General features: G+C 33.3%; 2 protein-coding genes and 1 non-coding gene across 3 annotated transcripts; all 3 read left to right on the top strand.

The window, feature by feature from the left end:
- Nucleotides 1-8,689: 8,689 nt before the first annotated feature.
- TRNAG-UCC (transfer RNA glycine (anticodon UCC)) lies at nucleotides 8,690-8,761 on the top strand. Its single transcript has one exon. It is a non-coding gene; the product is annotated as a tRNA-Gly (tRNA).
- A 123-nt stretch (nucleotides 8,762-8,884) lies between these two features.
- Nucleotides 8,885-10,501, top strand: LOC107468097 (pentatricopeptide repeat-containing protein At5g59600-like). The gene has a single exon (XM_016087333.2). It carries the CDS (start codon nucleotides 8,885-8,887, stop codon nucleotides 10,499-10,501), a length of 1,617 nt encoding a protein of 538 aa, XP_015942819.1.
- A 742-nt stretch (nucleotides 10,502-11,243) lies between these two features.
- On the top strand, nucleotides 11,244-13,357 carry LOC107468090 (rust resistance kinase Lr10-like). The gene is made up of 2 exons (XM_016087326.3): nucleotides 11,244-12,046; nucleotides 12,153-13,357. Exons 1-2 carry the CDS (start codon nucleotides 11,317-11,319, stop codon nucleotides 13,292-13,294), a joined length of 1,872 nt encoding a protein of 623 aa, XP_015942812.3. The 5' UTR covers nucleotides 11,244-11,316; the 3' UTR covers nucleotides 13,295-13,357.
- The last annotated feature ends 261 nt before the right edge of the window (nucleotides 13,358-13,618 follow it).

Here is a 13,618-nt window from a genome sequence, read left to right as displayed (position 1 = left end):
GATTTTTATATTTGTTTTAGTTGATAGATTTAGTCTTTTTATCTGACGCTTGTTTTTTTTTGTATTGGTTATTGTTAGAGTTGTTGTTTTCTTTTTCTATCATAGATTCTTGTGAAGGCATATTTTTTATGAATTGTTGAATTGTATGCACTTTCTATTGTGTTGTTTATTCTATCTTTGCATATATATATGTTCTTCTTTCGAAGATGTATCTTAAATTTGTATGATTTTTTTCTCCTTAATCTCTCAATGTGCATGCAATTTTTCAATGATATATACAATAAAAAGAACAAAAATGTGTATAATTTTATTTTTGAATAAATTGTTTTTAATAGGAATATTTGAAATAATATAAAGTAAAATTCCTTGTTAATATTTTTCTTTGACCCAGTTGTTAGACAATATCGTTTCAAGTGATGCAAATTCAAAAAAATGTTGGGAAATGTTCAAAATTAAATCTTTAATTTCTTTCACAATAGTTGTGAGTAAAAGATTGTTTTCATTGTACCTTTAATTAGTCTATACAAATCATTTATATCTTCTATTTTTAAATTTTTTATAGTATAAATGTTTCCTTCTTGTAACAAATATTTGAATATGTTCATCGTATTTCTCTTTACAATTACATGAAGAGATGTTTCCTGCAGTGTTAGTAATCTTAGTTAATAATTAGTTAAAAAATTGATTATATTTATTTTTTTTAAGTTATTAATAAAGGAACCATGAATAACATATTGAAAGAAGTACAATTTTAACGATATTAAATATAATTATATATTAAGTATTATAAAATAATATAAAAAGCAAAAATAATTAAAGTATTTTTTCGCACTACAACAAAAATGCCATTTAGTGGCGGTTCCTAGAGCCATTCAGCGGCGGTTTTGAACCGCCGCAAAATATTTCGCGGTGGTTCCTGAAAACGCCGGAAGATAGGGCGCGGCAAAACGGATTGCGGCAGTTTTAGTCAACCGCTGGAATAACCGTTGCAAAATGCAATTTGGGTTTGGCGGCGGTTATTAACTGCTGTAGTATGTGAAGGAAAATTGCGATTACCCAATTTGGCCGCTAAATGTCGGATAGGAAGAAAAAAGTTTATAGTTTTGCGGCGGTTTCAAAATCGCCGCCAAATTCAAATTTTCCATTAAAATTTTAGATTTTCTATTATTTTGCCTATTTTGACAAAGAATGTTTATTAAAGTTTAATTTTTTTTACTTTTTAACTAATTAAACAAATTTAAACCAAGTAAAACAACTCAATTAACATAACAAACCAAATTAAACATATGCAGAATGTGGCCTTTTCAGATAGTTACTCTAGCAATGTTGCTCGTTGTGTTGATTTGCGACAGCGCAACTTATTTGGGTTGAAAAATCACGACTGTCGTATTCTGATGGAACAATTATTCTTAATTTTGGTGAAGAATGCACTTCCGAGTATGGTGTCGAATGTGATTGCAAATTTGTCATCATTTTTCCGAGAACTTTGTGAGAAAGCCATAAACCCTATGCAGCTTGCTGAACTTCAGAATCATATTATGCAAACAATGTGTCAGATGGAAATGATTTTTCCTCCATCCTTCTTCACCGTCATGGTTCACCTCACCGTGCATCTCAAGTTGATGAGGTTACTCTTGGTAGACCAATACATTATAGGTGGATGTATCCAATAGAAAGGTTAGCTTGCTGATAAACCCCTTTAGTACATTCACATCAATTAATTGTGTATATACTGACCGTTTTATTGTATTTATATAAAAGGTATTTCGGACGTCTGAAGCAATATGTTCGTAATCGGGCACAACCGGAAGGCTCAATTGCAGAAGGCTATTTATCTGAGAAAATTCTGACTTTCTGTTCTAGGTATTTGGATAATATTGAGACTAGAATCAACCGACCAGGGCGAGTTGATGATGAGCCCGTCGACGTTCTTCATAATTCAGGGGAAAGTATGTTCCCAGCTATTGGAAAAGCATTAGGGGCTGTTTCGCATTTCGAACTCACTCCAATGGAAAAACATCAAGCTTATCGTCATGTGCTAGTCAACTGCGATACCGTAGTTCCGTTCCTTGAGTAAGTATACGCATGTATTTCTAAAACACCAATATAACTCTTTTCTCCCAGTGACTAGCTGGACTAATTTTCTTCTCTTCAATAAAGTACATTTAGGAAAAAGACAAAGCAAAGCTTGCGTCATCAGACAAGGTCGTAAGCTAAGGTAGATAGTGTCGTCCATGCAGAATTTTCTCGGTGGTTCAATCATCAGGTTGACAGAATACTAACCTGACCAATGTTTTTTTAGTATGGAATTAGTACTATATGAAAACTGATTTTAAAATAAAGCATGAATGTTATGTGGTTCCAGGTTCTTATGAAAAGTATGCTTCAATCGAAAGACTTGCAGTTGCTTGCATGCGGTCCCATGATTCAGGTCAGACGTTTTGGGACGTACAATGTTAACGGGTACAAGTTTAGAACTTTAACAAAGGAAAACGGGATGAAAACCCAAAAGAGTGGAGTATATGTATCATTTAATACAAGAAGTTATGCAAGCATGCGTGACAATAGAGTGGCTGTTGGTGGTGTTCCGTATTACGAAAAAATTGTAGACATAATTGAATTGAATTACAGCTGTTCCTTCACAGTGGTGTTGTTCAAATGTGTTTGGGCTGATACCACTACCAATAGAGGCATCAAACAAGACCATTTGGAACTTACCAGCGTTAATTTCTCTCGTCCAATACACACTGATAATCGTAAAGAAGTTGAACCGTACATATTGACATTAGAAGCTCAGCTTGTATACTATATGGAGGATGAAGTAGCTAAGGAATGGAGTGTTGTAGTTCATGTGAAACCAAGGGATTTGTATGACATGGGAGAAGAGAATGAAGAAGTTGAAGTTGGTTTTTCTCCACAGCCAGGGTTGAACATGTCAGCGGAATGTGACATTTGAGATTTACTATTGACAAGGAAGGAAGATATGGAAGACTTCATAGAAAATCCCTCAAAGAATTTCGATGATGTCGCGTAACGCTTTGTATGAAGCATTTTAATGTAATTTAAAAATGATCTTTCTGTCATAAACTAAGTTAAATAAACTCAGCGTTGTACGTTGTTTTCTTTAGTTACTTTATACTTGTGTAGTTTTTTTTCAGTTAAATATTTGTGTTATTGTGAATTCTCATGAGTAAAAGCAGACTTTTTGGTTCTTTCAACGATTTTAATACGGAAAAGTTAGTTTACGTTAAATCTTTATTCCTTCTACATTTATTGTTTTTCTTAGGGTTGCATTTTTTATAATCTTGCTATGTATTACGCAATATAATTTCACTAGTGATACGTTTTGAAAACAATAGTGAACATAACATGACGGTGGAACAGAATCAATGAAAAATAGGACTTTTCGTCATCCTCTGCAAGCACAACAATTGCTACAGAGCTTCTGTTTAAGAAAATTGTCCAAACTACAAACAAGAGTGATGGTAATTATCGAAAAGTTGTGTTTAGTTTTAAAATTGTCTTAGCATATTGTAGTTTGGTTGTTTTTCTAAGTTAGTATTTAATGACTCCAGAGTTCTCAATTCCTTCTATATATACTCATTATGTTATGTGCATGTTGATATTTTCAGTCGTACCTGAATATTTCGAAGAAATAGTTCCTGACAGTCTAGACGGAGAAGAGTCTGATTCAGAAGACATTTTAGATGATGTATTCTCTGTCGCAATCGATATATCCATGCAGTTTGATCTGAATAAGGTTCCGGATGAAGAGGATGAAACTTTAGAAGACCAACAAGATAAACAAGATGATATACATGTTAAGAAAAGGTGCTTTGATCTGAATAAGATACCATGGTATGGAGATGAAATATCAGATCATCTGAAACGTGAAGCCCATAGATTCCTAACAGAGTATTTTTCACCAGGTCAATACGATGTTGGAGAGAAATTTTGATCTTTTATTATAACAGTTACGCTGATTTCCTTAGTTTAATGATTTGGGTCGCAGTTGTACATGTTTATTCTTGGTTTGGTTTAGTAAGGCATAACTTCAAAGAGGAGTAATTTTGATTTATGCTCTCTAGAAATTTATTTTAACTTCATAAATATTAGAGTTTGATTTTATTTTCTTCTTTTACATCCATGATTGAATGCAATTTTTAAATGCCAATAACGTAATCAAGAAAATCTTAGTGGTAAATTTGTTCACATGAGTTAACATACAAAGGTTACAAGTAACTTGTGAATTTTCTATCGTAAAACGAATGTAGAAAAAGTGTTACGAGTTTAAGTAACAATGATTTAAACATATGTAGCTTCAGATAGTAGTCTTCACTTAACTAGATTATACCCAGATGGTTATTTCTAAAGAGAACAATGCAATATGTGGTAACACGTATTTTGCGGCGGTTTAAACGTAACTGCCGCAAAATGCCTAACAAGAAGTCACCGGCGGACATATCGCGGCGGTTTTCAAAAAGACGCCACGAAATGCAAATTAGAGCGGCAATATAGCGGCGGTTTTCTTTAAACCGCCGCTAAATGTAAACCTGACAGCAATATAGCGGCGGTTTTAACAAAACCGCCGCTAAATGTCAGCCTGATTGCAGCCCCAACCTCTAACCGCCGCTATATGTGCCGCAGTTTGTCTTTTTGCGGCGATTTCACAAAACCGCCGCAAAATAACCGTCGCTATCTTAAGAAATTATTGTAGTGTCGTAAATTCAATTTGAAAATACAATAAATATGTTTGTTTTGTACCTTTTCATCTAATATAATCACTTCTAAGTAAAGGGACTCTTCTTCATTTTGTGGGTGTTAATGTTTTCCATAAACGAACCACGCAAATTTTGATAAACCAATTGTCTGCTTGTTTGGTGATATATTATCCAAAAGAATGATGCTCCATTGAGTAAGTTTGAGATGTTGTGTAATGCGAAAATAAATTTCTTGTGCTTTGATGTTATTTAAGGAAATAGTGATAATAGATTTATATAACTAGTTCAAATAGTATAGAATTTGAATATTTATAATGTAAAATTTATTATGATTAATAGATTATTGTGACATTTATAATATGAATGTTTATTAAATTATTGGAGTGATAAATTTATTGTATTATTTATAACGGTAAAATATAATAAATATAGGGATATGAATTTTTTGTATATTTTATTTCTTTGTTAATTTAAAAATAATAGTTAATTTGATAAAAATTAAGTAGTTAATTCTAAAATTTTACTAAATAAACAATGTTGTTGATATGGTATTAGTAAAAAAAATGTCTTAAAAATAATAAAATATATTATTGAAGGTATAATATCATGTCATATAAATTAATAACCAAGACATTCTTATCCTCTCGTTTCTTTTTCTAGAAAAGCAATTCATTGGCAAAACATATGCTCATGTCAATAATTTCTGCTGAAAATTGTATGGATTTCATCTTGTAATGAAAAAGAAGTACTTCCTTGTTTTGTTGAAGAATTATGCTATTATGGTGGTTACGAGAAAGTATAACGAATTAGTTTTATTTTAAGATTTATAATTTAGAATTTAGAATTAAAAATGTATAATTTAAAATTTAAAATAAATAATAAAATAAATTTTTTATTTTGGCTAAATATTTTTTTTCCAGTATTACTTATTGTTAAGACATTATTGTTTAAGATTTGGGGAATGCTTTTATAAAGATGTGTAAAATATTTTTTTGTAAAGACGCTTACGTGCCACATTATTATTGGACATATTAATTAACCGATTATTTTTAAATTTTTTAACAAATTAAGATAAAACAGATTTTTTTTATAACAATACAATAAATCCAATTTTTTTAGGGATCTAGTTGTATTTTTAAATTTTTAGGGATTTAAAATGTTTGTAAAATAAAAAGTCAGAGATATATTTATCTTTTTATCAAAAAATTTAAAGATATTCAATTTAGATTGTGTAATTCGATCGGATCAAACCGAGTCTAATAATTATAATGTAGACAATTGAATTTATTATTGTTGCTATAATAAATTGATTTTATTCTGATTTATTAAAAAATAAATTATTAATCGATTTAGTAAAGATGTCCAATAATAACATGACAGATATAAACATTTAAAAAAAGATATTTTTTTTAAAGTGCTCTCTTTACGATTTTACTAGATTAGTTTATATATGGCATCTCTTTTCTCATATTTTTTTTAAGAGAAAAATTTGAAAGCAAGTAAAATTTATTATTTTTGACCCATATCTTTAGTTATTAATGTAATTTTTTTAGTGGATCAACTAATAACATATTTTTAATTTATACTTTAAAAATATTATTGACTAATTGTTCACTAAAGACAATAAATATTTGCGGATCTTTTAGCATTTTTCTTTTCTTAATTTTAAGGTACATGATCTGGTCCAAAGTAACCATGAGGAAAATTAAATTATAAACAGTAAAGTACTTACGGTTCAAAGGTTTGACAAGTGATTCATTCATCGTGTTCATATTTTTGCATGAGACAAACTGCACAACTGATGACCACAGAGTCGTATATGGGAATCTTTCTTGTGAAAGCAAAGAAAGTCAGCAACATATCTATCTATAATTGAGAATTAAGATTATATATCAAGGGAACAACAGTTATTATCATTTAATATTACACTTGAATACCTAATGATACATATAATTGTCCTTTTTTCTAACTCCAACACTGTAAACAGACCCCATGTGATAATTAATTTCCTGTTATACAACTTTATATTCACAGTGCATGTTCAAGTGCTGACTAATAAGTAATAACACCGTAACCTTTGGCAATTTAGAAATCTTCCGAAGCATAAGCATGGAGATATATCTTGTGTTATTATATCCTAGTATGGAAAGTTCATTGGGATTAATGATCAAACTATTTGAAAAAGCTAAGGCACTTAACCAAACTGGGATCTCTAAATTAATTTTAAGGGTGTGTTACATGCTTGGGGAGGGTTTTGGAATGAGAGAAAAAAGTTTTGGAAGATTTTAGTGATCGGTATAGAAAATAAATAAACCAACTTAATTATATTGCACCAGTTAGTGTGGGTAATTAATTCACATTAAAATTTGAGGGTTTTTCAAAGAACGAAAATGTTTGGTAATTAAAGAAAATTAGCAAAAAATAGTCATAATTTATTCTATTTAGTATTTATTAATTGTTGCGATAATTAATGAATACTAAATAAGGCAAGTTCTATGTTTTTTTTCCCTAACATTACCAACCATACTATCAAATTAATCACTCGTATAAAATATATGTTAAAAATAAGTTAAATAAAACAAGTAATAGATTTTTTATGAGAACAAGTATTTTTGAAGGTGGAAACTCAGGTGCAGTCGACTTCACCTGAAGTTGATACCTGAGAGTCGTTAAATGATTTGATTGATTTGACTAATTTGACTAAATTTTTATCTAATAGCTCTTAGCTATCAACTTCATGTGAAGTTGACTGCACCTGAGTTTTTACCATTTTTAAATATATATACCAAACCCACGTGACTACTCACATCCCATAATTATACGGCGTTAGTAATAAGACAAGCGCGATTAATGGAGACATGTGAGTAGTTAGTTATAGCTAGTTATATACAGTTACACCGTTGTGCAGTCATGATATCCAGGCTCTAACACCACATAAATCCGTTTTGAAGATATTATTCTGAGTGAAAAGAATAGCTCATGCAAAGAAGAAATCTAAAGTCGGCGATTGTTGACTTTAAAAATACAAACACATGACGTTCAATAAATTAAAGAAAGAAAGAAAGATAAGAAAAGTCACCAAAGCACTCTATGTGAATTGTGATAATAAAAGCGCAAGCAAGAAAAGAAAAAAGAAGAAATGCTGGAAAGAATGGATACACAGAAGCCTTGAATCATTCACCCATGTCACCACCTTAGACGACATTGTTTACCTAATTACCGATTTACCTCTTTTCTTTGCCTCCCTTGGCATCATAAAGTCCCAACAACTAATGAGACTCATGACGCACATGCAAATGCAATGAGTCTTCTCACAATGTTGTTTAGCAAATATATACGTATGCATTATTCTTTAGTAATGCATTTAAGGATTTCCTTATGTCAAATTTTGTATATAAATTCTTAGTTTTTTGTTTGTCTTTTTTTTTTTCAATTAAGTATATAAAACGGTGAAACTCAGTTGCAGTCGATTTCATGTGAAATTGATAGCTGGGATTCGTTAAATGAAAATTTAGTTAAATCAATCAAATCATTTAACAGCTCTCAGTTTTAACTTCACGTGAAGTGAACTGAACTTGAGAAAATTTATAGTGAATGATGGTCAGGTTTTGTGTTCAATATATATCTTCCATTGGTTCATTTTGAAACCATGTAATACGTTGAACGCTGATTGCTGAAATTCAATTATCTAAAGTAATTTTTATATTCAAATCTAATCTAGTAACACCTTTTATTTCTTTTAATTATTTGCAGTCCTAGTGACACATTATTGTTGCAACAACTTGACACGCAGATACTATATTTATATAAAATTTTAACAGAAAATAAAGTTGCCAACATTTAAATGGAAGTGCAAATACTTAGTAAAAAAGGAGAATGATGAGTAACTTAATAAACAATTGAACTCTTTCTTTCACGTACAAGATATATAGAATGTTACAGAATAGATAGAGAGACCTATCAACAAAGCGTTTGTAGTCCAACGGTTAGGATAATTGCCTTCCAAGCAATAGACCCGGGTTCGACTCCCGGCAAACGCAATTGATTGGTGATTTTTTTTAATTTTGATATGCAGTTTCCTTTAATTTTAGATATTGATTGATATTGCAGAACTTCGCCATTTCAAATTTCAATGTTGATTTCATTAAATAAATCAAGGTACAATGAAAAACTGGCAATTTGGAAAGTTGCAATGGTCTCCTCGTGAATTTGCTTTGTTTCTGCAAAAATGCTTGAAGGCCAAAGGCTTGAGAGCTGGCATGCAGGTCCATGCCACGTTGCTCACTTCTGGAACGAACATGAACACTTTCTCTCTGAGTTCAAAGCTTCTTGCTATGTATGCTGGTTGTGGCGATCTTAAATCAGCAAGGCTTTTGTTCACAAAAATTGAGAACCCAAATGTCTTTGCTTTCAATTGGATGGTTCTTGGTTTGGCCTATAACGGTTACTATGATGATGCACTTTGGTACTTTCGTTGGATGCGTCAGCTTGGTCACTTGGGCAACAAGTTCACCTTTCCCATTGTTCTTAAGGCCTGCGTTGGGTTAATGGATGTGAACAAGGGGATGCAGGTTCATGCCATGGCTTGTGAGATGGGTTTTCAAGATGATGTCTCTGTTGCCAATGCTCTCATAGATATGTATTGTAAATGTAGACTTGTTTCCTATGCCTGCCAAGTGTTTGATATAATGCCTGTGAGAGATGTTGCCTCATGGACATCGATGATTTGTGGGTTTTGTAACTCAGGGAAGATTGAGGAGGCGTTGGTGTTGTTTGAGAGGATGAAGTTGGATGGATTGGAGCCAAATGAGTTCACGTGGAATGTTATGATCGGTGCATATGCTCGATCGAAGGATACCAGCAAGGCTTTTGGTTTCGCTGATAGAATGAAGAAAGAGGGGTTTGTTCCTGATCTGGTTGCGTGGAATGCATTGATTTCTGGCTTTGTGCAGAATCATAAAGACATGGAAGCATTGAAGTTGTTTCGGGAGATGCTAAATTCAGGGATTCAACCTAATCAAGTAACTATTGCAGCACTGCTTCCTGCATGTGGATCATCAGGTTATATTATATGCGGAAGAGAAATTCATGGATTTATACTAAGGAAGGGGTTTGATTTCAATGTTTTCATTGCAAGTGCTCTTATTGACATGTACTCAAAATGTGGGAATTTAAAAGATGCTCAGAATGTATTTGACAGCATTCCAAATAAGAATGTTGCATCATGGAATGCAATGATTGATTGCTATGGAAAATATGGGATGATTGATTCCTCCTTGGAGCTGTTTAAAAAATTGCAAGAGCAAGGTTTGCAGCCAAATGAAGTTACTTTTACATGTCTTCTTTCAGCATGCAGCCACAGTGGTTCAGTGCAAAAAGGCTTAGAGATATTTAGAATAATGAAAGAACATTACGGGATTGAGGCAACCTTGCAGCATTATGCTTGCGTTGTTGATCTCTTCTGTCGCTCTGGAAAGACAGTTGAAGCATACGAATTTCTCAAGACGATGCCAATGCAAATGACAGAATCAATTGCGGGAGCTTTTCTGAATGGGTGCAATATCCATGGAAGAAGTGATTTAGCGAAATTGATGGCGGACGAACTAATGAAAATACAGCTAAAAGGACCTGTTGGCTTTGTAACACTATCTAATATTTATGCAGCAGATGGTGAGTGGGATCAGGTTGGAAACTTGAGGAAGGTCATGAAGGAGAAAAATGTTCACAAGAGTCCTGGTTTTAGTTGGCTTGAAAAGCCAGGTGAGACTCTTGCCATGTGACATAATATAATGTGATTGGTGATCTAGTCTTTCACATTTCGCTGCAAAATGCAAATATGTGGAGGTTTTCATAGGAAGTTCTAGTCAACTCAGTTTCGTTCATCTACTGATCAAACAACATAGAACTGATGGAGTGGGAACTCTGCTGCAGCTCATGGTTGTATTAATGCACTTCTGACCATTTATGACCACAGCTTGCCAAAAGTGAAGTTTATTTCATTTTCACCTTATCTTCCCCTCCTACTACCAAACAAGAATCATTAGTCCGAGTATGTAAATAAACCAGTTTTGTGACAAATATTTATAATTTTGATATTTTTAATTTGGGACGCATTTTGTAATAATTTATTGAAATGAAATTGAATTTTATTAAAATAATCTTGATAAATAAATACACTAATACATTATTTGTAAAATTCTAGATTCATTATAAAGAGAACTAAACATATTTTATATGAGTGTAAATACTTTTTTTATAGATGTATTTTGATGGAGTGAATAGTTTTTATCCCTTGTTAAAAAAGAAAGGATGATGGGCCTTGAAATTGCAGTATATATGTTGCGAATTTGTTTGGAAATTTCCAGGCAAATGATGTGCATACACAGAAGAAAACGAAGGTAAGACCGTTGTTTATGCATTGAAATTTCAAAGGTATACCTGTCAAAGTCAATGAATTATTTGTTGTTTGACTATGTCAAATTATCCATATCCCTGTAGTAGTTGCAAACAGCATGACTTTGAGTGTACTATCTGCACAAAACTCGCATCTCTGTATCCAATTAGAAACCACCAGAATCTTTTAGTTTCAATTAGCATGGTGGAAGGATATCTTGCTCCAAATATGATTAGCAATTCCAATTCATTAATGTTGATGATGGTATTAATACTGGTTGCAACGGTGCCGGGGATATGCCACGGCAAAGATGGGTGTGGAGAACACAGGTGCGGACGCCATGGCCCTCCGATTCGATTCCTATTCCGTCTTAAAGACAAGGAGCCCCCTCACTGCGGTTACCCTGCCTTTGATCTCACTTGTTCTGATTCTCATGACACCTTCATTGAGTTCTCTGCTTCTCCTGTCCCACTTAAACTCCTTGTCACTGATATCCAATATGAATTTAACTCTTTCCAAGTCTCTGACACGCAAAATTGTCTTCCCACCCACTTGCTCAAACTCATAAAAAATTCTTCCTCAATTTCTCCTTTCCAGTTCAGTCCGGATCAGAGTCTGAACCATATATCTTTCTTCAATTGTTCACCTGATCCGCAATATCAACTCTCCTGCCCCATTTACGTTGCTGGCAGTGAGGATTCACTCCTCAGTTCCAATCTCGTATCGTGCACCAAGATTTTTGACATTTCTTCAACCTTCTATGACCCACAATTAGTAGTTTGGCACAATACTTTGGATTTGTGGTGGTCGAAACCTAATTGTAGCATGTGTGAAACACAAGGCAAGAGATGTAAACTGAAGAACAATGGCACTCAAGGTGAAGTTGAGTGCTTCGGCCACCATCATAATAACTCACTCTTTGGCTCCACAGGTGATTGATACACATTAATTATATAATAAATTATTTATCTTTCTGATTAGTTTCTGAGGTTATGTAATAATATTCCTGAAACATGCATGCATGTCCATATGTATAGGTGTTGTGGCAGGTTTAATTCTGCTGGCAGCAGTGGCTACTGCAGTGTTTAAGATCTATCAACATTTTAGAATGAAAGGAGAAGATCGAGCAAGAATTGACAAGTTCTTGGAAGATTACAGGGCACTCAAGCCTACCAGATTCTCTTATGCTGATGTTAAGAGGATCACAAATGGTTTCAAGGACAAGCTGGGTGAAGGAGGTCATGGAGCAGTCTTCAAGGGCATGCTCTCCTCAGAAATCGGCGTAGCTGTGAAGATACTCAACAGCAACACGGAGGGTGAAGGGAAAGATTTCACCAACGAGGTGGGAACCATGGGCAAAATTCACCATGTCAATGTGGTTCGCTTACTTGGCTTTTGTGCGCAAGGATTTCATTGTGCTCTAGTTTATGATTTCTTTCCAAAAGGTTCATTGCAAAACTTCATATCCACGCCAGATAACAAGGACGACTTCCTTGGATGGGAGAAGCTTCACCAAATTGCCCTTGGTGTTGCTAGAGGCATTGAGTATCTTCACCATGGTTGTGAGCAACAGATCCTTCATTTTGACATCAATCCCCACAATATCTTACTAGATGACAACTTGACTCCCAAGATTACTGATTTTGGGCTTGCCAAGTTGTGTTCCAAAGATCAGAGCAAAGTTTCAATGACAGCAGCCAAGGGAACCATGGGCTACATTGCGCCTGAAATTGTCTCAAGAAACTTTGGAAATGTGTCTTACAAAGCAGAAATTTATAGCTATGGGATATTGTTGCTTGAAATGGTAGGAGGAAGGAAAAACATAGAGATGGAAGTTGAGGGGTCTTTAAGGATTTTATACCCTGAATGGGTGCACAACTTGCTTGATGGGGGAGATTTTCATGTACACATGGAAGATGAGGAAGACAATAAACTTGCAAAGAAAATTGCAATTGTTGGACTACAATGCATTCAGTGGCAGCCATCAGATCGTCCTTCCATCAAAACTGTCTTAAGTATGTTAGAAGGAGATGCAGACAAATTAAATGTACCTCGTAATCTTTTCGACTTAACAAATTCTATTAGCAGAGGACGACAAATAACCCACCAGACAAGGCCTCTAAATTTAGAGTTGGAGAGGATTGAAGAATCATATCATTATCAAACAAGTCCTTTCTAATATGCATTATAAAGAGAGTATATTTTGCAATAGTTTTATCTTCTAATCAGCTCATTATTTTGGTTACGGTATTTATTTGCAATTTGATTTAGATGAATTTTAATTGAAAATTAGCATTCTAAACTCGCCCATTACTTTAATTTAGAAGGTATACTGTAACACAATTTGATTTAGATGAATTTTAATTGAAAATTAGCATTCTAAACTCGCCCATTACTTTAATTTAGAAGGTATACTGTAACAATGTTTTTACGGTAAATATAAAGAGATACTTAATTTATTATTGTTAATATGCACGGGTTCAGTTATTAGTATACATTAGAA

Source organism: Arachis duranensis, chromosome 10 (genome assembly GCF_000817695.3).
Source record: "Arachis duranensis cultivar V14167 chromosome 10, aradu.V14167.gnm2.J7QH, whole genome shotgun sequence".
NCBI lineage: Eukaryota > Viridiplantae > Streptophyta > Magnoliopsida > Fabales > Fabaceae > Arachis > Arachis duranensis.
Note: the sequence above shows the minus strand (reverse complement) of the source record. Positions and strands in the feature narration are given on the sequence as shown.